Below are 24,531 nucleotides of genomic sequence, written 5' to 3' on the forward strand. Positions count from 1 at the left end.
TAAATACGTTTTATGTCAAAATATTTTAATGCAGGGTTTACTTTTAATGGTTAAAAATTCTGGTTATGATTTACCTTCAAATTAACCAAACGATAGACAATCTGAAAAATAATAAATGTGTGTGTGTGTGTATATATATATATATATATATATATATATATATATATATATATATATATATACAAAAAAAAAGAAAAAGATCCAACCCTGTAGCTGCAGCTTTAACTGTAATAATTAAAAATTCAGAACAGCGGTTTTAGTGTGTGTGCGCGTGCGTGCGCCCGAACAAACGCGGTAGCTCCGCCCCTGCGTGTCCTCCTGTGCAGGACACGCCCTGCTAGAAAAAGGTAGAGGCACGCGCGGTGTCATCACTCACGAGCCGCGCTGTTACCTGGAGCGCCGCGCGAGCGCCCCCATGCTGCGGCACGCGCTGACAGCGGACACTTTCCCAGATGAAACCAGCGCGAGTTTTTTTGTTTCCACGGACTTGGGTTTGTCGCGGCCAGGAGTCTGATTGTGTTTGACAGCCCCACACACCTGGAGGCGACGAAATAAGGCGCCGACATGAGCAGGAAAACACGGAGGTGGCTGTTACATTTCTTCCTGTGCCTCGGAATAGTCTTCGTGAAAATCGGGTGAGTTGTTATTTTTCACCTGCTCGCAACTTAAGCGTCTTCAGTGATAATTATTAACCAGTCCAATGAATGTGGAGAGGGGCGAGTGTTCTGCCTGACACAAGCCACAGCAGCATTTAACAGAAAAAAAAAAAACACGTTTATTTATTTAGTGCTTCAGGCTTCCTTTGGTATGAAAATATCTGTCTCCAAAAACACTTTAGGATCAGCTTCCAGAGTGCTGTGAAAGTTCGACATTAAAAATGTCAAATCTATTTTTTTAAGTGTACAAAACTTTTAGCATCCCTGAATTTTCATTTAAAAAGTGGACAAACATTCATACTATTAGTTTTCCCCCTTCTATTTAATTAAAGAAATTACCCAATTATTAAGTTGTGAGCCTTATTTTTAATTAATAATAAAATAAAGAATTTTATCTCTTTGTGTGCTTCCTGTTACATGACATCACAGAGGTGGTCATGAATAATCACTTAGTGATAAAATGGTTATAAAAAACAAACTGTTCAAAAAACATCAAAAAAGTTGCAGGAGTTCATATATAATTACACAACCTGATGCAAGTAACAGAATATCAAAGGTGGACAGCAGCCACACGTTACATTATTACTTATCTTAATAAATATTATTATAAATATTGATGGTTAAATGTGCCTACAGTTTTTGCGCAGTGCTCTGTATCTGTATCTCCTGGGTTTACAACCCTGCCAGAAAGATAAAGGATTATTCATAACTTTGCTGGCCATATTGGAGTTTTAAACATGTGGTGTGTGTGTGTATGTGTGTGTATATATATATATAAAGAACGTGTCTTGAGGGTCATGCGGATTTGAATACATTGATATACGCTTACAAATATCTGTAGGGAAATGGCATTGCTGACTTTTCACCTCCCTCATAGGGGTCTGTCTTCAGTGGTCGCCCTGGGAGCGAGCATCATTTGCAATAAAATCCCGGGTTTGGCCCCTCGTCAGAGGACAATCTGCCAGAGCCGGCCTGATGCCATCATCGTGATCGGAGAGGGAGTTCAGATGGGAATCAATGAGTGCCAGTTTCAGTTCCGACACGGGCGCTGGAACTGTTCGGCCCTAGGCGAGAGAACAGTTTTTGGAAAAGAGCTGAAAGTGGGTATGTTGCTGTTTGAGTTCAATAAAAAAATATGTAATACACCAATGTTGATGTATTTACTCAGGCACTGTCATAATGTTGATGTACAATTATGTGCAGTATTTAAAAATGTCTTATTTCATATATATATGGTATATGGAGCCCCTACTGATATGGAAAAAAAACCCTATTAATTGTTCCATTTCTGGTATGTTGTCAGCACTAGGAACAGGTGCTATCACAAAATTCCAAAGCAGCTGAAAAACTCATAGTTTGTGTTGACAGGAATCAGAACTGCAAAGTTTTAAGCTTTTCACCCAGAGAGTATTTAAAGGAGTCATGTTGTACAGTTTTTTGAGCACACTAGTAGTACTGCTGCTAGCCACGCCCACATATGAAAGCTTTGGAAAATTGACCACATTCCTGGATTTGGAGAATACTGCTATTCATATCAAACAATTGGCATCATGCAAGAAACTCTTGTACTAATTACAGATGTTTGTAAATGATGTGCACAAAAGTTTTAATAGAACTTCTCACATTTACCAGTTTATCTCATATTTTGAGGGTTTTCTTTTTTTTTCTTTGTTTTTTGGTTTGTCTGTTTGTTTTTGGTAGATTTGATCAAAATAGACGAATGGGCCAGACCTGCAATAGGACTCAATTTTCAATAATTAATTACTTTTGAAGCAGTTTTAGTTTGAAAATGCTACATAAATTGCACCCCATAATTACACTGATGTTATCCTGTTAAAGTCTGTAATTTCAGATGTCATATACAGCTAAATTTGTTCTTATCATTTAACTGTATTATATATGCATATATAAAATGTGCAGCAGGCCAGCCCTAACCAGCATTGGGTGAGGGGGTGGGGGTCACACCGGTGTAGGAGATGTTCAACCATTAATGCCACGTAATATTCCCTTAATGCCGTCAGCAACAGCATGAATTTCACAGCCATTCTTTTCATAGCCAAATCTTCTGTCACAGTGGAATGTACCGAAAAAGTGCTGAGGTCCAGCTCTTCCGCAATTTCTCGGATAGTCACACGATGGTCCCGCATCACCACAGTGTTCACTTTGGAAATGATCTGGTCATTTCAGCATGATGGCTGACCGGAGCGTGGCTCGCTCTCCACCGTTGTGCGGATGTCTTTAAACCGGTTGTACCACTCCTTAATCTGTGTGATGCCCAAAGCATCGTCACCGAAAGCCGTCTGAATCTATCCGAATGGTTTCCACCTGGCTGTCGCCCGGTTTCTGGCAAAATTTGATGCGGCGCTGCTCCAGTCGTTCCGTCTTTTTCCTTGAAATGAAAATCCGCCGAGTGCACAACACACGTCCCACACAAAGGCTGCTTACCAGAAAAAAATGACGCAATCGACAGGCGTGAAAAAGTTCACGCATGCGCACGAAGGTTCAAGGTTTGCTCATGCAAGCACACATGATTCAAATCCATCAGGTTTTTGCAAAAAATAAAAAGGTCCGATACTTTTCTAACAGACCTCGTATTTACACCCAGGCTGTATTTCTGTGGCATAGCTGCTCAATCTGTCCACATCATGTTTTTGACAATGACTGTCATTCTGTACTCCCTATTTTTTGAGACTGTTTTGGAGTACCTGTTCAGGAGTACGTGTGTGTGTGTGTGTGTGTGTGTGTGTGTGTGTGTGTGTGTGTGTGTGTGTGTGTGTGTGTGTGTGTGTGTGTGTGTACATGAGTGCATGCACGTTGTTTTTTAAATGATTCGGCAGATACTGCTCTCTGCCTCCCTGAAAGCACACCTCATGTCGAAAGTTTTATAATATATAAACAGGTGTATATAAGTCCATATAGACTCACCATCTGTTGTTTTAGAGTATCTTTATTATCTAGTTCTTGTGAGTCACAGAGCTGTGTGTGTGTTTAGTTGAGGAGCATTTAGAAAGAGCAAAAAGTGAGTTCTTGTAAGTGGTCAGAAGTTGTGTGACTTGTCATTCACTGAAATGGTTAAAAAAATGTATTTATATTTTCTTGGCTGTGAGTTCTCTACCAGTCATAGAAAGTCCAATAAAAGGTGTTAATTATTTATTGTTGCCAGTAGGATGTTAAAATGCCTATCTACAATTATTTTTGGCATACATGAAAAATAGGTGCCAGGTTTATTCTTTAGTGGAGCGCTTTACGCATGATGCTGTGCACGTGTCTGCTTGTCTGCAAGGTTTAATCTGTTAACACGGATGATTAAGTGAAAATCAGCACGCAACACAGCTGTGATGGGAATGTGATGCTTGCTGTGTGTTTCAAGCCTTATCTTTGACCCTCTCCCATGGCAGACAGTGATCTCCTTGATGTGGCGAGACTTTTTTCAGTTTAATTACAAGTTGAAATTTACTGCCTTATTTCAGTGACAGAGTCCAACCCTCAGTGGGGTGAAATGACAGGTCCCTTAATTCCATTTTTACCCGAGGCCATCAAATATGGCCATCAGGTATTGTGAAGACTTTGCGTCTGTCTGTCTGTCTGTCTGTCTGTCTGTCTCTGTGCTCAGCATAAGTCCAGTCCTATTACTGCCAGAGTCTTCAAATTCACAGGGAACATTCTTGGGTCACATACCTTGTAAAGTTCAAAGATGGCTAACCTTGACCTATTTTAAGGGGTTAAATCTGGTGTGACACGCTTGTATGGGCCCATCACACTCAAAAAGGCATGCAAATTTTAAGAGAATTTGAAGAAGAATCGTTACATCAAAGTGGCATGCAACTGTTGTTGGACTGAATTTAAAAAAACAATGCATGTCATGCGGGCGTGTTTAGCGTGCCTGCAAATATGGACGTTTGTGACATGCATTGTAGAAGTTGAACATGAGCTGTTACACAGTTGAGTTTTGCTTGAAACAGTGTAGTTTCTTTGTGCACAGAGAACTGTGGGACTTTGAAGATGTTTCAATTCCAAACATATTTGTATCTTAAAGATGGATTATAAAATATTTTTGCACAATGTGGCAGGTGTGGCAATTTATAGTGTTTGATTATTTCTCTTGTCTGATACATAGTCTACACTGAAATTAGCAAAAGCAAATCACAAGATAATTTTTCACTGTTCTGATTTTGAACAAAACATTTTTTTTTACAAAAAAAGTCACACCCCATGTTCTGCCTCCTCCATGTGTAAATGAGACCAATGTTGAAATAGTCAGCCCCCCCCCCCCCAAAAAAAGTACAACCTCAACAACAGAACAGCTAAAAAAAAATACAACCTCAACAACAGAACAGCTAAAAAAAAAAGTACAACCTCAACAATAGAACAGCTAAAAAGTGTAGACTCTTTCAGATTAGACCACTGAGTGCACCACGTTTTAACTGATGTGTGAAGTAGCACTGGCACTCTGGTGAGGTGCACTTTCAGCTCTTCTCGCTGTGGGGCCCTCTTTAGGGCCCGCATCTGCAGCGCTTTTCAGGACTTCATATGTTTGGTGAAGAATGAGAAATGTCTCAGCATGGTACAGAAAAAAAAACTGAAAATGTTAAGGAGTTAAGGGATAAGGAGCACTGCTGTTTTTATTTCTCTCTCTCTCTCTCTCTCTCTCTCTCTCTCTCTCTCTCTCTCTCTCTCTCTCTCTCTCTCAGGTAAAGACAGTTGTAAGGAACATAGAAATATGATCCAAAATGTGATTTATTGTTTGTGTGTGTCTTGGCGCACAGCCACATATTTATGACATGTAACACTAGGGAAAAATGTGTAAATTAAAAATAAACCTGAATGATTCATGGAGTTTTATTTCAGGTTTTAACTTTCTGTTGTCATTCTGGGGCTCTCTTTCAGGCCCGTGTCTGCAGCTGTTCACATGGCGGGGCCTTTAGGGCCATTATCTACAGCTCTTCTAAATGCTGTGCCTAGTATCCTGCCCTTGTCTGCAGCTGTTCTTATTGTGGGGCCTTTTTTAGGGCCCATGTCTGCAGCTCTTCTCATTGCTGGGCATTCTTTAGGACCCATGTATGCAGCTATAAGCGAAGTGCGCAACGCATCTGCGCATGCGTGGGTCAGACGGGGGGAAAAAATACCAACTACGAAACTCACACCGCTCTCATTGAATTTTGTATACAGTAGCATTGGCGGACTGTAAAAGTTAAGGCTTACAGGGATTGTTTCAAAGGCTTTAAGCCTTAAGCGATGCATACAATAATGACAGGTGAGCATTGTGCTGTTTTCAAATGCTCGAACGGAATTTATAGGCTTCAAAGTTGGCTGAAAACACACGATTGCAAAGCTCCGCTGAGTCCACCCAAAGATGGAAAGAAGAAATGTGGTCGTAAACCTCCGTTCATTCTACACAATTTCCCCACAGAAAAGAAAGATCCAGATGGACGTAAAAGATGGACTAAAATTGTAAGTTTCTTGCACACATTTATTTTGTCAATATCCTGAAACCATGCTGCCGTTTTCATGCATCAGCTTATGACTGTAATATTGCGCCATTGCGCATAATATTGTAAAATTGACATGGTCTATAAACAAACTGCATGCATGCACATATTGTATGTCTGTCAACTTATCAAAACAAACGTGACACCAAATCTTTATATGTGAGACCCACCTTCATTGTCGTCATTACGAAGCCGGCGGAGTAGCGATTTTCATCCCTGCTTAGTAAATATTCTGCAGTATCCACAGCTTCAGTCTCTGGACTTCGTCTAACCATCCATCAGTTGCCTTCAAGGGGTCAGAAATTTGTTTGTCTTCAACTATCAACAAGGACTGGTCATTTTTGACAGCGGCTCTCTTTTCCTCCTTTGTCGGCACTAACGGTAGTTTCTGTAACAATGCAGCACACGCAAGCACAGCAAGCTCTTCTTTCCGCTTCTGTCCACTGCCATACGTAGTCCTGGTTGTAACAGGCAATCCGCGGAGCATACAAAAATGCTTTAAATTGTCACTTTCCAGCGGTTGAAATGATCCAAATCACAACACTCCTCGCTGCTTTCCACCGTCATAGCTCATGGATTGGTAGCTGAAAACTTTAGGCTACCCATAATGCACCACGTGGCCCGAGATGTGCACTTCGCTTATTCTCATTGTGGGGCCTTCTTTTGGGCTGTGTCTACAGCTCTCATTGTGGGTCCTTCTTTTGGGCCCGTGTCTGCAGCTCTCCTTCTTTTGGGCTGTGTCTACAGCTCTCATTGTGGGGCCTTCTTTTGGGCCCGTGTCTGCACCTCTCCTCATTTTGGTGCCCTCTTTAGGGCCCGTGTCTGCAGCTCTCCTCATTTTGGTGCCCTTTTTTGGGCCCGTGTCTACAGCTCTCCTCATTGTAGGGTCTTCTTTAGGCCCAGTGTCTACAGCTCTCCTCATTGCGGGGACTTCTTTTGGGCCCATGTCTGCACCTCTCCTCATTTTGGTGCCCTCTTTAGGGCCCGTGTCTGCAGCTCTCCTTCTTTTGGGCCCGTGTCTGCAGCTCTCCTCATTGCGGGGACTTCTTTTGGGCCCGTGTCTGCAGCTCTCCTCATTGCGGGGACTTCTTTTGGGCCCGTGTCTGCAGCTCTCCTCATTGCGGGGACTTCTTTTGGGCCCGTGTCTGCACCTCTCCTCATTTTGGTGTCCTCTTTAGGGCCCATGTCTGCAGCTCTCCTTCTTTTGGGCCCGTGTCTGCAGCTCTCCTCATTGCGGGGACTTCTTTTGGGCCCATCTCTGCAGCTCTCATCATTGCGGGGACTTCTTTTGGGCCGGGTCTGCACCTCTCCTCAATTTGGTGCCCTCTTTAGGGCCGGTGTCTGCAGCCCTCTCATTTTGGTGCCCTCTTTTGGGCCCGTGTCTACAGCTCTTCTCATTGCGGGGCCTTATTTTGGGCCCAATGTCTGCAGCTCTCCTAATTTTCGTGCCGTCCTTTGGGCCCGTGTCTGCAGCTCTTCTCATTGTGGGGCCTTATTTTGGGCCCAGTGTCTGCAGCTCTCCTCATTTTGGTGCCCTCTTTTGGGCCCATGTCTATAGCTCTCCTCATTGCGGGGCCTTCTTTTGGGCCCAGTGACTGCAGCTCTCCTCATTGCGGGACCATCTTTTGGGCCCATGTCTGCAGCTCTCCTTATTGCGGGGACTTTCTTTTGGGCCCGTGTCTGCAGCTCTTCTCATTGCGGGACCTTCTTTAGGGCCCATGTCTGCAGCTCTCCTCATTGCGGGGCCTTCTTTAGGCCCAGTGTCTACAGCTCTCCTCATTGCGGGGATGTTTTTAGGCCCCGTGTCTACAGCTCTCCTTATTGCGGGGCCTTCTTTAGGCCCAGTGTCTACAGCTCTCCTCATTGCGGGGACGTTTTTAGGACCCGTGTCTACAGCTCTCCTTATTGCGGGGCCTTCTTTTCGGCCCGTGTCTGCAGCTTTTCTCATTGTTACATGTGATGGTTACTGAAGTGCTATTAATGTTGCTGCCTTACCCCCCCCTTAGCTCAGTCAGAGCACGACTTTTATGCTGTTCTTGTAGTATAATAAAAGGCATTGATGAAACATATCAACACAAGTTGGACTTTTATTCAGATGTTTAACATTGTTGTAAACATTTCATTTTTAAGTTCCTGCACCAGGAGCTCCCTTTGTTGCATGTACGCTGGATAAAAGCACTTTATGTTTTGTTGATTTAGTGAGTTGCTGTTGTGTTATTCTTAGTGTATTTACAGCTTCAGAGCCCCCACACCCAGAAAATAACAAACAAAATAAGTATGTATGGTGAATAGCAGTTTTTAGAAAATTGCTATAAGTGTAAAATGCAGTGAAAATGCCTCTTGAGACTGACGGATGTCTTCACCTCTGCAGCTCGGAGTCAGTGTTTCTGTTTTTGGTAGGAAAAGAAGGCACAGATTTTGATCTGTGTGTGGAACAAGGCTTGAGGCTACACTTGCTCTAGTGACTGTGGAATTAAATGGGGGAATCGCATAACCCACTTGTTTTCCGATGTCTTCTAGTGAGTTCACTCAGTCGTCTTATTCAAAGTTGGCTTTTGGAGCTCGCGAGCTGTGGACTGTGTTGTCATTCAGAGTGGCAGTGAGGATTACTGCTCACATTCTCTTTGAGCCTTTAATTTATGACCATTGCAACACCCCATAATATCAGGATGATCACCGACGCAGTAGATGTAGTAGTAGCGACAATAAACAGAAGTTCTGTCTATTGACACTTTTTTCTGACTTCACCCAACAGTGTGATTAAACATGAACAACAGTTTTTAACACCTGAATATTTTCATAAATCTTACACTTGATCCCAATGATTAAATTAAGAATTCCTCACCTCTACACATTTCAACACACAGTTCCTGCGCTGATCTCCTGATCATCTATTTTCAGCTGAACAGGCTCCACTTTATGTTCATAAAATAGTTTCCCCCTAAAAGACAAAAACCTTCATGTTCAGACAAGTACTTTGTTCTAGGTTTACAAATTTACCTCCAGGTTTTGCAGCTTTGGCAGCGGATGGTTTATGGGGAGTCATTCTTCAGGTACCGCTTCAGGCAAGCACCGGTTTTGAGTGAGAGACAGAGAGTTTTGTCTTCCTCTATCAAAATTTAAAGCTTTCAGTGTTGAAAACTACAGATGCAATCCAAGCTGGGATGGGAATTGTAAAGTTCAGGTAGATTTTGAGGTCAGTTTGAGCTAGACTTGGATCTGCACCGTCTCAATCCATTGTGTTGCTTCAGCAGACCGGAACACTGATAACTGACACAACACATAAATTTAGGATTTTTGTTGGCAGTGATGCAGCAGTTCACTGTATTTTGGCATTAGGATCAAGTTACCACCCACCCACAAAGCTGGTGACTGAAAATGTTCCAGTGGAGGTGTTGGTGTCTTCTTAACTGGCTCCAGAGGAATAGCAAATTTGAAAGATAGTTGCATACAAACAAATAGGTCAAAAATGCCCCAATGTTACAATGTAAAAAACAAACAAAAAAACAACATAACAAACATTTTAAATTTCTTGACGTCTTCAATTCTCCATGTTTGCCTCAAATAATAATGTCACTGGAAATTTTGGGTCTCTTGAGGAGAAATGTGTTTTAGATTTTATGAGCTATGTGGAGAGAAAAACAGACAAATCATCAGTTTGGCCGATGGTTGGAGATCCTACAGTGATTACACTGAAGTTTACTGCAGTCATTTGGAATCAAATACCTCAGACGTTGTGTTTACAGCAGCTGACCTACCAGCTGCCAGCTAACTACAATCTCTACTAGCTATTAGTTGTGTTTTTTATTAATGAGGTGGAGATCATAGCCTTAAGTATGAGGTGCGATGTCTGTACATACGTTGATTGTCATGTAACTTGTCAAAAACATAAGTAGATGATGTGGAATTGCCTCCACTTTTCAAAACTGTGGCGTCCAGTTCAACATAGCCTTGTGGGAGAGCTCACTTCACTTGGGAGTGTGTCACATGATTGGAGCTAGAATATCTCAAATTCTCATTTTATTGTAACTTGGAAAATGCTTTGGCTCAACTCATTTTTGTGGCTCTGTCTCAAAATGTAAGTTGTTCCAGGCCACGTCTGACATTGTCACAGGTTTTCTAAACAGCCATTCAGTAGTAAAACAGCTTGCCTTGCTATGTTAAAGTCATTAATCTGTAACCTTTTATAGGTGTTAGGCCCAAAATTAGTGGAAGCAATTTCAGACTAAGCTGCAAGTTTTACTGACACTGAGACAAATCTTTATCATGGTTATTTCAACTAATTTTCATGAAAAGTTTTTTTATTCCCCCTTTGGAAACTGAAAAACAGTCTACCACTACCCAAAATAACACTATGATGACTATCAAATGTAGTAATGTTCCAAAAATAAAAATGGCAACTAAAGCACACAGTGTGCTGGATGACCCCCTGCCTGCGGCACCAATGACTGTGCGCTCATCTCAGTCATACAGTTTGTTTTTGATGCTACTCTGGTTTTTCTGTTTCCTGTTTCTTCAGCTTTGTTAAACTTTGTAAAAACCTTGCAACTGTGAGAATGACCAAAGCAGTGGATCACCCCTCTAAGTCTGGTCTGCTTTAGGTTTCTTCCTTAAATCATCAGAGGGAGTTTTTCCTTACTGCTGTCGCCTGTGTGCTTACTCTAGGGGTTGGCAAGGTTAGAACTAGCCTTGAGGCAGCTTTGTTGTGATTTGGTGCTGTATAAATGAAATAAAATTAATTGAAATTTAATCTATTTTAAAGACATGTCGAATTAAAGGAGTATTACATTTTTTGTTTAAACTTTCATGTCAAAAATCAGTCAGTAAATACATTAAAGTCATCCTAATGGACTATATCTTACTTATTTAAGGGTTATGCAGCTGGGTGAATAGTCCTTTTTTGTTCCCATAGGTATCTGCTTTCCTTAAATTCATTTTCACTTCATGATTAAAATATTTACCTGGAGCACATGTCACACCAGGGTAGTCCATAAATATGCCATGAGGAAGACTCCCCCCCCCCCCCCCCAAAAAAAAATAAAATAAAATTCAAATGTTAGTGAGCAGAAGCTAATGAGCTGATTAATGTTATTATACAACAAAAACTGAGTAAATTGCTTCTTGTTGCCACTGGACACACTTTGTCCTTTATGCAGAGCTAAATGCGCCATGTTTGCCTTACTACAGTGCATCCAAAAATTATTCACAGTGCTTCACTTTTTCCACATTTTGTTATGTTACAGCCTTATTCCAAAATGGATGAAATTAATTTCCGGACTATAGAGCACACCTGAAATTAGCTGCAACTCCCAATTTTAAGAAGAAAAAATAAACTGTACATAAATAAGCCGCACTTGTCTATAAGCCACAGGTTTCCACGTTGTAACATGAGATATTTACACAGAAAGATGTTAGAAAGATTTTTTACGTTTTAATTAAATACATACCGTAAATGTTTTTTTTCCCCTGAAGTGTTACACGTAAATATTGACGTGCACGTCATCCAGCGCACTTGGTGTCTCTGCTCCACACGGAGAACTGAGTAATTTTAACTTTGTCTGTTTCTAACTTTATGTGGAGTCTGTGGTAAATGAGACATTAATGAGGCGCTGTGACTTTTTCAACTTGCTATGCCAAGACAGAGAACCAGTGTGGAACGGTGGAGGGAAAAGGCTCCGCTAACATGTAATGGTGTGACTCTGGTGCAAAGTGCCGGAGAAGGCCTTTTCTTCATGAAAACGAACAGGTAAGACCTTATATTTACACTGTGTGAATTTACTCCGCATGAGGAGCGCAGCTTTCAGGAAATCAGTTGACGTATTTCGACTTGTGAAAAAGCCTGTAAAAATCCATAAATTAGCCTTTGCCATGAAGATCAAAATTGAACTCAGGTGCATCCTGTTTCCACTGATTATCCTTGCGATTTTTCTCCAGTTTAATTGGAGTCCACCTGGGGTAAATTCAGTTGAGTGGACATGATCTGAAAAGACACACACCTGTCTACATATAAGGTTCCACAGTTGACAGTGCATGTCAGAGTACAAACCAAGTATGAAGTTAAAGGAAATGACTCTAGACCTCTGAGACAGAATTGTCTTGAGGCACAAATCTGGGGATGGGTACAGAAATATTTCTGCTGCTTTGACAGAACCAATGAGCACAGTGGTCTTCATCATCCATACATGGAAGAAGTTCGGATCCACCAGGTCTCTTTCTAGAGCTGGCCGCCCATCTAAACTGAGTAATCGGGGAAGAAGGGCCTAAGTGAAGGAGGTGACCAAGAACCTGATGGTCACTCTGTCAGAGCTCCAGCATTCCTTGGTGGAGAGAGGAGAACATCTCTGCAGCAATCCACTAATCAGGCCTGTATGGTAGAGTGGCCAGACGGAAGCCACTCCTTAGTAAAAGGCACGTGGCAGCCAGCCTGGAGTTTGCCAAAAAGGCACCTGAAGGACTCTCAGACCATGAGAAACAAAATTCTCTGGCCTGATGAGACAAATATTGAGATCTTTCACGTGAATGCCCAGCATCATGTTTGAAAGAAACCAGGCACCATCCCTACAGTGAAGCATGGTGTTGGCAGCATCATGCTGTGGGGATGTTTTTCAGTGGCAGAAACTGGGAGACTAGTCAGGATTGAGGGAAAGATGAATGCAGCGATGTACAGAGACATCCTGGATGAAAACCTGCTCCAGAGCGCTCTTGACCTCAGACTGGGGTGATGGTTCATCTTGCAGCAGGACAATGACCCTCAGCACACAGCCAATATATCAAAGTAGAGGCTTCAGGACAACTCTGTGAATGTCCTTGAGTGGCCCAGCCAGAGCCCAGACCTGAATCTAATTGATCTCTGGAGAGATCTGAAAATGGCTGTGCACCGACGCTCCACATCCAACCTGATGGAGCTTGAGAAGTGCTGCAATGAGGAATGGGCAAAACTGCCCAAAGATAGGCTTTCCGCACCTATCAAATTTAAGAAGACCTGAGGCTGTAATTGCTGTCAAAGGTGCATCAACAAAATATTGAGCAAAGGGTGTGAATACGTATCTACCCGTGATTCCTTAGTTTATTTTTAGTAAATTTGCAAAATAAATAAATAAATAAATAAATAAAAAGTTGTCATTATGGGGTGTTGTGAGTAGAATTTTGAGGGGAAAAATGAATTTAATTTATTTTGGCTGTAATATAACAAAATGTGGAAATGTGAAGCGCTGTGAATACTTTGATGCACTTTAAATGTAAGTAAACATTTTAAAAACTAGTATGCATTTTTAAAACATTGTAGTTCACATTAATTTAGCATAGGTGCTTTCTTCATGGTTTTTTTGGCTGCCCCACAACTGTAAAGAATGGAATTACGGAGGCTTATGAAGATTATTCCATCTTTTTATTCAAAAGCACATGAAGGGTTGTAAAAGGGAAGTAAAAATAAATCAATTTTAAAAAACATGATTTCTAGTATGGAAAATACAATAAAATAAAATCTGCCTTTTTGTTGCTGATCATATCCCACCTTTTTTGTTTTTAATCAAAGTTTGTGAGAACTGGTTTATTACTTTTTGTATGCACCTGTGCAAAAACCATCAGCTAAATGAAATGCAAGCTTCCTTGTCAAACTACCCTACTTAGCACTGTAACATTCGTTAACTTATTGAAAAAAAAATGCTTAAATTAGTTTACATCAGTAATGTTTGAAAACAAATAAAATAAAGCATATATTTTAATAATAATCACTTAGCTTCAGGGATGTGAAATTTCTACAGAATCGCAGATTTCCACAGTTTAGTGGTGTAATAGATCATAGTTGGTCTAGTCGGACCCTCCATCCACCTTGGATTGGAAAGCATTTTGACCATGGATTAATTGCAAAGTTTTCCTAAGTGAGTTTGTGTCACTTGTTTTTAAAGTGATAAGTGTGTTAATTTTGATGCAGTTGTGGGAAAATCACAGTCTTAGTGGAAGAAATACAGCTGTAGGTAAGTGGGGGACTCTGGAATTGTTTAAGTCCAACTGCGGATGGAAAGAGGCACTTTTTGTCTTGAGGTTTTGGTACTGATTAACCTCAGCTTCCTGCCAGAGGGTAGGGTGACAAAAAGTTTGTGTTGTGGGTGGGAGGGATCAGCCACAATCTTCCTTGAGAAGAGCTGAGCGAAAATGGAAAAAGGGTAAGCTGCAAAGTTCCTTTAAAATGTTAAAGGACTGTTGGTCCAGCTATCAAAAATGTGTAAAATCTGCTAAGGCTCTTTATTTTGCTGATATGATTACAGCTAATAGACACAACCCTCGTGTTCTTTTTAACATGGTGAATATGGCTCTTAATGTTCCCCAGCCTGAGAGCATTGAAGCCTCACCTGTGTAGTGTGAAAACTTCTTAAATTTTTTCATCAACAAGATTGTGTCAACTAGGGCCCTTAGTAGCCCTCCATCTGTTGATGTGTTTGATTCTGTCACTTGTAAAGTCGTGTTGTATCAGTTTGAGCCTGTGACACTCTCCTGTTTAGAAAAAGTATTGTGTCAGATGAAGCCTGCTGGCTCACCCAATGATCATGTTCCTCCACGTCTGTTTAAAGAAGTGTTTCCCACAGTGGCTTCCTCTGTCCTACACTGCGTCAATGGAAGCTTGATAAATGGGGTAGTGCCTGCTTGCCTGAAGCATGCGGTTGTTCAACCGTTGATAAAGAAGTCTGGTCTTGATCCTAGTGATCTATCCAACTTTCGCCCTATTTCTAAATTACCATTTTTGTCAAAGGTGTTGGAGAAAATTGTTTTTAATCAGTTGAAAGCTTTTTTAGATGAGCATGAGATCCCTGAGGTCTTTCAATCTGGTTTTAAGAATTTTCATAGTACTGAGTCAGCTTTGATGAGGGTTTTTAATGACATGTTGGTGTCCACTGATTCTGGTCACACTGTTGTTTTGGTGTTGGATCTGACCGCTGCGTTCGACACAGTGGATCATGAGATCCTCCTAGATCACCTTAAGAATGTGGTTGGCATTCAGAGCTATGCTCTAGAATGGTTCAGATCCTACTTAACGGATATGAGTTTTTGTGTAAGACTTGGAGATTTTGTTTCCTCCACAGCTCCTCTGTCATGTGGTGTACCACAAGGGTCCATTGTTGGGCCACTTCTTTTTTCATTGTATTTGTTTCCGCTGGGATCAGTTTTTCATAGATTTGGGGTGTCATTTCACCTTTATGCTGATGACAGTCAAATCTATGTGCCCCTAAAGCGTGAGAATGCTTTTAGTGCCAATCATCTTCTGGAGTGCATTGAGAATATTAAAGACTGGATGTCTGCAAACTTCCTACTCTTTAATGAAAAGAAAACTGAAGTTCTTCTTGTTGGGCCAAGTAAATCAGGTAGTTGTGGTTCAGTAAACCTTGGACCATTGACACAATGTATTAAATCTACGGTTTGCAACCTTGGTGTGAGAATGGATAAAGATTTTAAGCTTGATAAACAAATCAGTGCTGTTGTGAAGGCAAGTTTCTTTCATTTGAGGCAGCTAGCTAAGATTAAGTCCTCACTTTCAAGGCATCACTTGGAGATTTTAATCCATGCTTTTGTTATGACTCGGCTGGATTATTGTAATGCACTGTACGCTGGTATTAGCCAGGCCTCACTTGCACGGCTGCAGCCCGTCTTTTGACTGGATCCCGGAGGTATGACCATGTTTCGCCAATTCTTTTTTCCCTTCACTGGCTGCCTGTTTGCTATCGTATTGATTTTAAAATTTTATTGTTTGTTTTTAAATGTCTTAATGATCTTGCTCCACGGTATCTGTCTGACCTGCTCTTGCCTTATTCCTCATTACGTTCTCTTAGGTCACAAGATCAGTAGTAGTTCCTCAGACAAAGCTCAAACATAGAGGTGATAGAGCTTTTTCTGTTGTTGGTCCCAGATTGTGGAATGACCTGCCTCTCTGTATCAGGCAGGCGGAGTCACCTCTAGTTTTAAAACATTCTTATTTTCTTTGGCTTTTGACTAGAGGGTTGATGATTTTATTGTTTTTAAAAACTTTTATTGTTGCCAGTCTATTTATTTATTGATTTATTTTATGTCATTGTACAGCGCTTTGGTCAACTTTGTTGTTTTTAAATGTGCTCTATAAATAAACTGGATTGGATTGGATTGATTGCTTCAGGGCCCTGGAGGCATACAGGTCTTGTAGGGATGGCAGACTGCAGTCGATCACCTTCTCTGCTGCATGGATGATATGTTGCAGTCTGCTCCTGTCCTTAGCAGTAGCAGCAGCGTATCAGATGGTGATGGAGGAGGAGATGATGGGCTCAGTGATGGCAGTGTAGAAGTTCACCATCATTGTTTTTGGCAGGTTGAACTTCCTCAGCTGCCACAGAAAGTACATCCTCTGTTTGCTCTGTGTTGAGCTGATGTTCTGATGTGATGTTGGTCCCCAGGTAGCAGAAGGACTCTCCAGTGGTGACTGGGGAGTCACACAGGGTGATGGGGCATTCAGGACTGGGTTCCTTCTGAAATCAACATCTCCACTGTCTTGAGGGTGTTAAGCTCTAGATTGTTCTGTCTGCACCAAGACACCAGGTGATCGATCTCCCATCTGTAGGCAGACTTGTCCCCATCAGAGATGAGTCCAATGGGGGTCGTATCGTCTGTGAACTTCAGCAGCTTCACAGACTGGTGATGGGAGGTGCAGCTGTTGGTGTACAGGGAGAAGAGTAGAGGGGAAAGAATGCAGCCTTTGGGGACCCGGTACTGATGTACTGTGTGTTGGAGACAGGCCCTCCCAGCTTCACATGCTGCCTCCTGTTGGACAGGAAGTCAGTGATCCACCTGCAGATGGTGTCGGACACGCCAAGCTGAGTGAGTTTGTCCTACAGCAGGGCCAGGATGATTGCATTGAAAGCAGAGCTGAAGTCCACAAATAGAACCCTGGCGTAGGTTCCTGGGGAGTCCAGTCTAACTTTGAAAACCATCAGCGGACCAGCTAGCTTCCGCTAAATTTAGTTCCGCTAACTTTCAGTCTGCTAACATTTTTTTTGCTGGCATAGTGAGTAAAGCTTAACAGTCAAACATCTGTAAAACCTAAAATCCTACATGTTAATTCCTGTCATGTGTTTTGCAATAAACAGACTGCTCAGTCCTCTCCCAGTAGAAGGGGGCAGGCCGGCTGCCAGCTGTTATTGCAAAGAAGAAAAAAAGTTATTTACTTTCAACATGCTGATACTCCGACAGTGGGCAGGAGACATGAAGCGCAACGCACCTTTCACTCATGGTTTCATTTTAAACCAACTAATTCTGGACAGTTTATCAAAATTAATGGCAACTCTGTCATTTTAACAAAGTTAAAATATGATATTGCACATATTTTTTAAAGTAATACACAAATTCCCGAAAGTTTGAGTGTTAAACAGACACACGTACCGAAAGGCATTGTGGGAAAATTCAAATGATCTGCTCTCATCACTTACTCCTCCCCCTCCCCTCCGTCAAGATGCAAAGAACACTGCCATTTATTGGATGGGAGTGTAAATAGACCAACATATTTGTGAATCTCAAATGCAGTTTTCACTCAGAACGTCTCAATATAAGTGGATCACCGATCACACGCATTGTAAAAACAGACACACAAGTTACAGTAACTTTACAAGGGGTGTCAAAATTGGCTTTTTTTTTTTTTGTTGTTTATTTCAGTTTCACAACAGTATATCATTTTAAAGTACCACATTTCACCCCACTGAGAACATTATATGACCAAAATGTAACTTTTATGCCTTTCATAACATTTTTAAGAGACTGCTGCATGAGACCCTGAAAACCTGTTAATACAAATATTACAAATATTCCATGTCTGCTATGTTTAACCTGTGTGGAACTTCATAAACACAAACCGAATATTAAAGATTTTTTTATGTATTACTCTGGAACAAACAGTGCTGCAAAGGACAATAAGCAGGATGTTAAAGAGCAAAGTTCAGTTTCCTCCAGAATGACATGAACATGGAGCGATCGCAGCTCACAGTGATTCCCCATCCACTGTAATAGTGCATTTACACATAGGCAAGACGTGTTACGAATGTCATATTTGCATCATTCTTGCCACATTCCTGACATTTTTAACGTGACTTAACACATCTGAATACATTTCTTAATAATGCGTGTTGGTGCGTGATATTCATGATTTTTGTGGAGCATTTTTTTGGCTGTCAAAAAATCTTCCACGAATGTCACGCACCACCCTCATTTCACCTCATGTCATGGAGTTCGCAACTGAGCGTGTTGATCTGTCTTGATTAGTGGTGAGACTTAATAGAGCGTGACAGTGTTGTTCTCTGACGTGTGCTAAATTAAACCCTGCCTCACCGCATTCAGTTTCATTGCTGCTGTATGCTGAAGAAGGACAGTGATGCCAAGTCGGCTAAAAGTCTCGTTGCAATGCTCCTCAGTGCGCTCCTGCAGGTGTTCCACCTGCTGCTGTGCCTGATGTTTGGGGAAAACGAGTGAGACGAGAGCTGCGTGGAGCCACCCATCTGGCTCTCGCTGTCTCCCCTTTCTCTCTGTGCCACTCCACGGCACAGAGCCCAACTAAGCATGCAATCACAAAGTTCTTCTGCTGTGGATTTTGAGGAGCAAACTGGAGCGATCTGAATTGTTCAGCAACTGATGGTTGGATGAATATGCTGTGTGTGTGTGGAGACAATTCGCCTCATTCACAGTGTGACAGAACTTAATGCACTGTTACGCGCAGTAGAGTGGAACATTATACTTGACCGTGCGTAATGGTTCCTGATAATTCTCCAGCAACACATGCCATTAATCGTAACGCGTGGTAACAGGTTGCAGCAGTTCCTGAGGACACCTGACACCTCTGCCCCGAGTCATTACATTCGTGATCAGTGGCCAAGAATGTATACTTCATGACATTTGTGACTTGCCATCGTTATGTGTAAACGCAGCTTTAATAGCTGTGAAACAACCTGAGGTTCTCACAGGTTTACATAAATCAAACACAATGAAAACATCTGTAAACTCAGATCATTTGCCCTATTGAGGTTTCAAATCCTGCAAGAGTTCGCCGTTCTACGAGATGTCAGTAACATTGACAACTCCGCTGCACACAGACAACAGCATTAACATTGCAACATAAAACTGTTAGTATGCTGTGCCTAAAACTCTGGTGAATATATTAGCTGGGTTTTTAGATGTTGTTATTGTGTTTGTTTTATGCAAACCTACGAGAAGCTCAGGTTGTCTCGCCGTTATTTTCAATGGGAATCACAGTAAGCTGTGATTGCTTCCTGTTCGTGTCTGGGCGAAAGTGAAGTTTGCTTTTTAATGTCCTGCTTATTGTCCTCTACAACACTGTTTGTTCCAGAGTAATATACATATAAAATGTCTGAAATGTTTTATGGTATGTTGGGATGTTAATACTGTTGTTAGTGTGCAGTGCACCGGTTAAATTGCAGCCTGATCAGACAGTCTCAATGCAAATTCTCTGAAATTTTGTGACATTTTGCAGAATTTGAAACCTCAATACCACACACAAATTACAGTTGGTCTATTCACACTTACATCCAGTAGATAGCAGTGTTCTCTGCATTTTGATGGCTGGGGGAAGAGGAAGTGATGAGAACACATCAATTGAATTTTCCCATAATGCCTTTTGATACGTGTCTGTTTAACACTCAACCTTGAGGAATTAGTGCATTCCTTTAAAAAAATATGTGCAATATCATATTTTCACTTTGTAAAAATTACACAATTGCCATTCATTTCACTAAACTGTCTGGAATTAGTTGGTTTTAAATGAAACCATGAGTGAAAGGTGCTTTGCGCTTCATGTCTCCTGCCAACTGTCTGAGTGGAAGCATGTTGAAAGTAAATGATGCTTCTTTTTTGTAGCAGTGGGCCAGGTGGACAAAGACAGAAGCTCTGGCTTTTTGTTTGTTTTTGGTTTTGTGATTGCCTTTGAATTTACCCAGCAGCACTTGTGATCCTTAAACTTGAAACTGGCTTAGCTGACTTCGTACTCAGTCAGTACTAAAAATTAGCGGTTAGCTGTAACTTCCGCTAAATTTTTTAGTGGTTGATCGGTTTAGTGTTATAAAAATTAACTTTTCAGTTAGCAGCTTAGCAGTTATTGAAGCATTTTAGTTAGCATGGTTAGTTTGGTTTTGGTTAGCTATGCCCACCTTGGGCATTGGAACCGTCTTAAAGGTAATTATTTGTAATATGTATGTTGTAATAGCTTGGTAAAACAGTTGCATGTTCATTCCTTCTTATGACTAGCTGTAAAAGTATGATAGATTTAACATCTCACTATATAAACGTTCAGATGAGCTGCGCTGTGATACGGTGTACTGATGCAGTCGCTCGCACTCATACGCAGTGTTTAATTGTTTGCGCAATGTTCACGTGAATTTCACGTAATCAATGCGAGATGGAGATTTTGAACACTTTAAAATTTTCTTTGCCCGCTTGCACGAAGCCGCACACACTTTACAACGGTTTACAAATTTACTCTCCTGCATGGCAGAGTGCATGCAAGTGCGTGGATCAAAGTCATGCAAGTGTCAGGGAACCTTTAGGTCTTCTTTCGTTTGCTTCCCTGATTGGTCGTGATGCACTTCAAATTAGTAGAAAAATCAGCATGATTCATACATAAGACACTGCGTCAGCCCCGCTCACTTCTTTGCTGCAGCTATCCATTGAATATGTGTTAAAATATGATTGTGATTTAGTAGGATCTTGCAGAAATTCAGACAACCAGGTGGTAAATAGCACTTTCAGAAATTTTCAGAATTTGTATTTACATTTGTTACATATGTTTGATAAAGCAAGAAAAATAGAGTTCTATAGCCTCTCAATGGAATAATAAAGCACTGTTTACCATATCAATGGACAACAAAACGCACAGACCATTTTGTATATATTGTTCAAAATGTACATTTGTGTTTATTGTTTGAACCTTATTGTTGTACAGTCTTTCACACAAGACCTCAAATTACCTTTATAACGTGTCAAAACAGTTGTTTATTATAGTTTGCTGTGTGTTTTGAATAAATGTGTGTGGAAAATTATTTTTCGCTTTATTTTTTCTTTGCCTATTTTTGATTGTAAACCTTTATTACACTTATAAAATGCAACAAAAAACATATACGAGGTCTGTTAGAAAAGTATCCGACCTTTTTATTTTTTCAAAAACTATATGGATTTGAATCATGTGCGCTTGCATCAGCCAAGCTTGAACCTTCGTGCACATGCGTGAGTTTTTTCACACCTGTCGGTTGCGTCATTCGCCTGTGGGCAGGCTTTGAGTGAGCACTGGTCCACCCCCCTTGTTGGAATTCACACGTCGGGACGGAGCCGCTCATGGCGCACAACAAAAAACACCTCTGTGTTGGAAACCATTTGGAAGATTCAGACGGCTTTCGGTGGCTTTTCAGTCGAGTGAGTATCCGAGAAATTGTGTAACAGCTGGGCATGTCACAACATGTCCTGTGTGACTTCTAACACGGAGGTGTTTTTTGTTCTGCGCCATGAGCGGCTCCGTCCTGACGCGCGAATTCCTCCGCACGTCTTTCATTACAGAATCTCCTGTAACTGGAATGTGCCGCAAAAGTGCTGATGTCCACATTTTCTGCGATTTCTCTGGTAGTCACACAACGTCCCGGATCAACACAGCCTTCACTTTGGAAATGATCTGGTCGTTTCAGCCTGTCGATGGCCGCTTGAAGCGCGGCGCACCCTCCGCTGCTGTGGGCCGTCTTTAATCCGGTTGTAATCCTCCTTAATCTGTGTGACACCGATAGAATCTTCACCGAAAGCCATCTGAATTTTCCGAATGGTTTCCACCTGGCTGTCTCACACAGTTTCTGAAAAAATTTTCATGGAGCAAAGCGGCAGTCGCTCAGCCATTTCCCTGACGATGAAAATCCGACGAGGGGGGTGGACCAGTGCTCACTCAAAGCCTGCTCACAGGCAAATGACGCAACTGACAGGCGTGAAAAAACTCACGCATGCACACGAAGGTTCAAGCTTGGCTGATGCAAGCGCACATGATTCAAATCCATATATTTTTTGAAAAAATAAAAAGGTCGGAAACTTTTCTATCAGACCTCGTATATTCTGAAAGCACAGGTTGTCCTGAAAAAAAAGAGACATAAAACTTGATTGTGGGATGCAGAGAGAACTGTTAACAGCAATAATAAAACATTTATGCCAGGAGACTGAACTGTCCAAAAAATGCCCTCGGACCCCAGAGGGTTAAACTCACAGGGAAAAGTAATCTCTATATCATGAATTAAAAGAAATAAAAATCTAAAAGCCAAAATAATGGTGCGAATAAGTAAGTGCCCCCTTTAGTATAGCACATGTAAACCATCACTTTTACATTGTTTTCTTCAGACAAGTCATTGGATGGATACATGAACATTCCCAAGACACTGATTATGTCTTGGACTTTATTTACATGAATTGTGAAGAAACACCAACAGTATGGTACTCTATGGTAAATCTGTGTGGAGTAGACAGCACTCAAAAACTGAGTGACTGTATAAGAAGGAGATTAGAGAGGAAAGTCACCAAGACACCCAGATAACCCTGAAGAAGTTATAGACTTCTGTGGCTGTGATTGAAGAAATTGTGCATAGGTAAATGTGAGGCATCCATGTAAAGCACTTTGACCATTAATGTGCTATATAAATGCAGTCTAATTCAGAATTTAAGGATTACACTTTCAAACTGTAATATTTGCAGTTTAAGTGCATCACAAATACTGTGTTTCATTAACTGTAAATAAACTGAAAAACTGTAGTTTTGTAGCAGCCTGTAGTAACTATAGTATAATGACGATGTGATTCACTTTCAGGTTATTGAACTTCCAGCCATAATTTACAAATATTGTCATAGGCAGTCTGTGAGCAGTCATGGAATGATGCACAAGTTCCAGCATGAAACTGTAAGTTGCAGGAAACCTGACACTGAGCACAGGAGTTTATATGGGTGTTAATTGGTAATTATGATAGTTTTATTGGAGGACTTGTGCAACTCATGTCTTGTGTACAATTTTTCCACATGAGTTCGAACAGGAATGATCTCCTTTTTAATTAAAAAGTTGGTTGTGTTGAAGTGCCCAGATTTATGGAGTGGAAATGCTTTCTGTTCGGCTGTCCATGTAGGGAGGCTGTGCATGTCTCTCGGATTCACCTCCACAGGGTGGATACCCCATGACGGCAGCTGGGAGCAGGGCCAAAACCATTCCTAAACATAACATATTTTATCTGCCAGTGTCTATTAAAATACTTCATTACAAATCGTATGCAATCAACAGAAAGACTCACAAACCAACATTTGGATCCTGTTCAAGACCTCAACTTTCTTTAATAGAACCGCTGGCTTTTCAAGAATTAGTTTTAACAAGAATGTGTCTTTTTTTTCCCCCTCCTAATGGAAACAAATAAATTGTTCTACTCTATTTGCACCTTTGAGAGAGCCACAGACTTTCTTTGTGGTGTTTATCTGTTTAAAGAGAACTTGATTAATGAATTCAGTTTGGCTTGCCTCATATATTTTATGATTTGCTTTGGAGCAGCTATGCCAGGTATGTAAGGAGGTTTGACAGTGCGTGAAATAGTGAAATCTGCTGCTGCTGCAGTTGTTATAAAAATGTGTTTCTTTCTGTTGCAGGCAGTAAGGAGGCTGCATTCACCTACGCCATCATTGCTGCTGGCGTTGCCCATGCAGTGACCGCTGCCTGCACCCAGGGCAGCCTGAGTGGCTGCGGTTGTGACAAGGAAAAGCAGGGATTCTACAACCAGGACAAGGGCTGGAAGTGGGGCGGCTGTTCTGCAGACATCCACTATGGCCTGGGGTTTTCCAAGGTGTTTGTGGATGCACGGGAGATCAAGCAGAATGCCAGGACGCTTATGAACTTGCATAACAATGAAGTGGGACGTAAGGTATGGTTGTGTAATTCTGAAGCCTGTCATTTTTATAAGTGACAAAATCTAGAGGATGAAAAAAAATAAAACAAATTGGGGGAAATAAAGTACTGAAACCAGTAGTGACACTGAATGCAACATTTAAATAAATGTAATCACAGAGGTGCTGTAGTTGGAGCCAGGCACCAAATCTGCTGACTCTGATTTTATTTACTTCACCCATATTGTTTAGTGCTTGCTACATTTTTCAGTGCATTACTGTTAACTGCACATTACAAATGCATTCCGTGCACCAACACAGAATAACAACATTAATAAAAAAAATATTCCTAATTCAGAGCAATTATAAACACTGGCGTACATATAAAAAGTAGAAAGACAAATGACAAAAAGACAAGGGCTTGTATCCTGCAAGTGCTCCAGGCCACTAGGAGGAGTGATGAGCTTACTTTAAGCTTGCATTGACAA

The 24,531-nt window shown here is 41.3% G+C and overlaps 1 protein-coding gene across 1 annotated transcript in view; it reads left to right on the forward strand.

Moving 5' to 3' along the window:
• The first annotated feature begins 371 nt into the window (after nucleotides 1–371).
• wnt7aa (wingless-type MMTV integration site family, member 7Aa) overlaps nucleotides 372–24,531 on the forward strand; it is a 65,320-nt gene continuing 41,160 nt past the window's right edge. The window contains exons 1-3 of the mRNA XM_034167368.1: nucleotides 372–635; nucleotides 1,534–1,760; nucleotides 23,810–24,081. Coding sequence (XP_034023259.1) covers nucleotides 565–635; nucleotides 1,534–1,760; nucleotides 23,810–24,081 — 570 coding nt within the window. The 5' untranslated portion in view covers nucleotides 372–564. The remainder of the gene's footprint in view (nucleotides 636–1,533; nucleotides 1,761–23,809; nucleotides 24,082–24,531) is intronic.

The sequence above is a fragment of the Thalassophryne amazonica genome, chromosome 3 (assembly GCF_902500255.1).
Source record: "Thalassophryne amazonica chromosome 3, fThaAma1.1, whole genome shotgun sequence".
Taxonomy (NCBI): Eukaryota; Metazoa; Chordata; class Actinopteri; order Batrachoidiformes; family Batrachoididae; genus Thalassophryne; species Thalassophryne amazonica.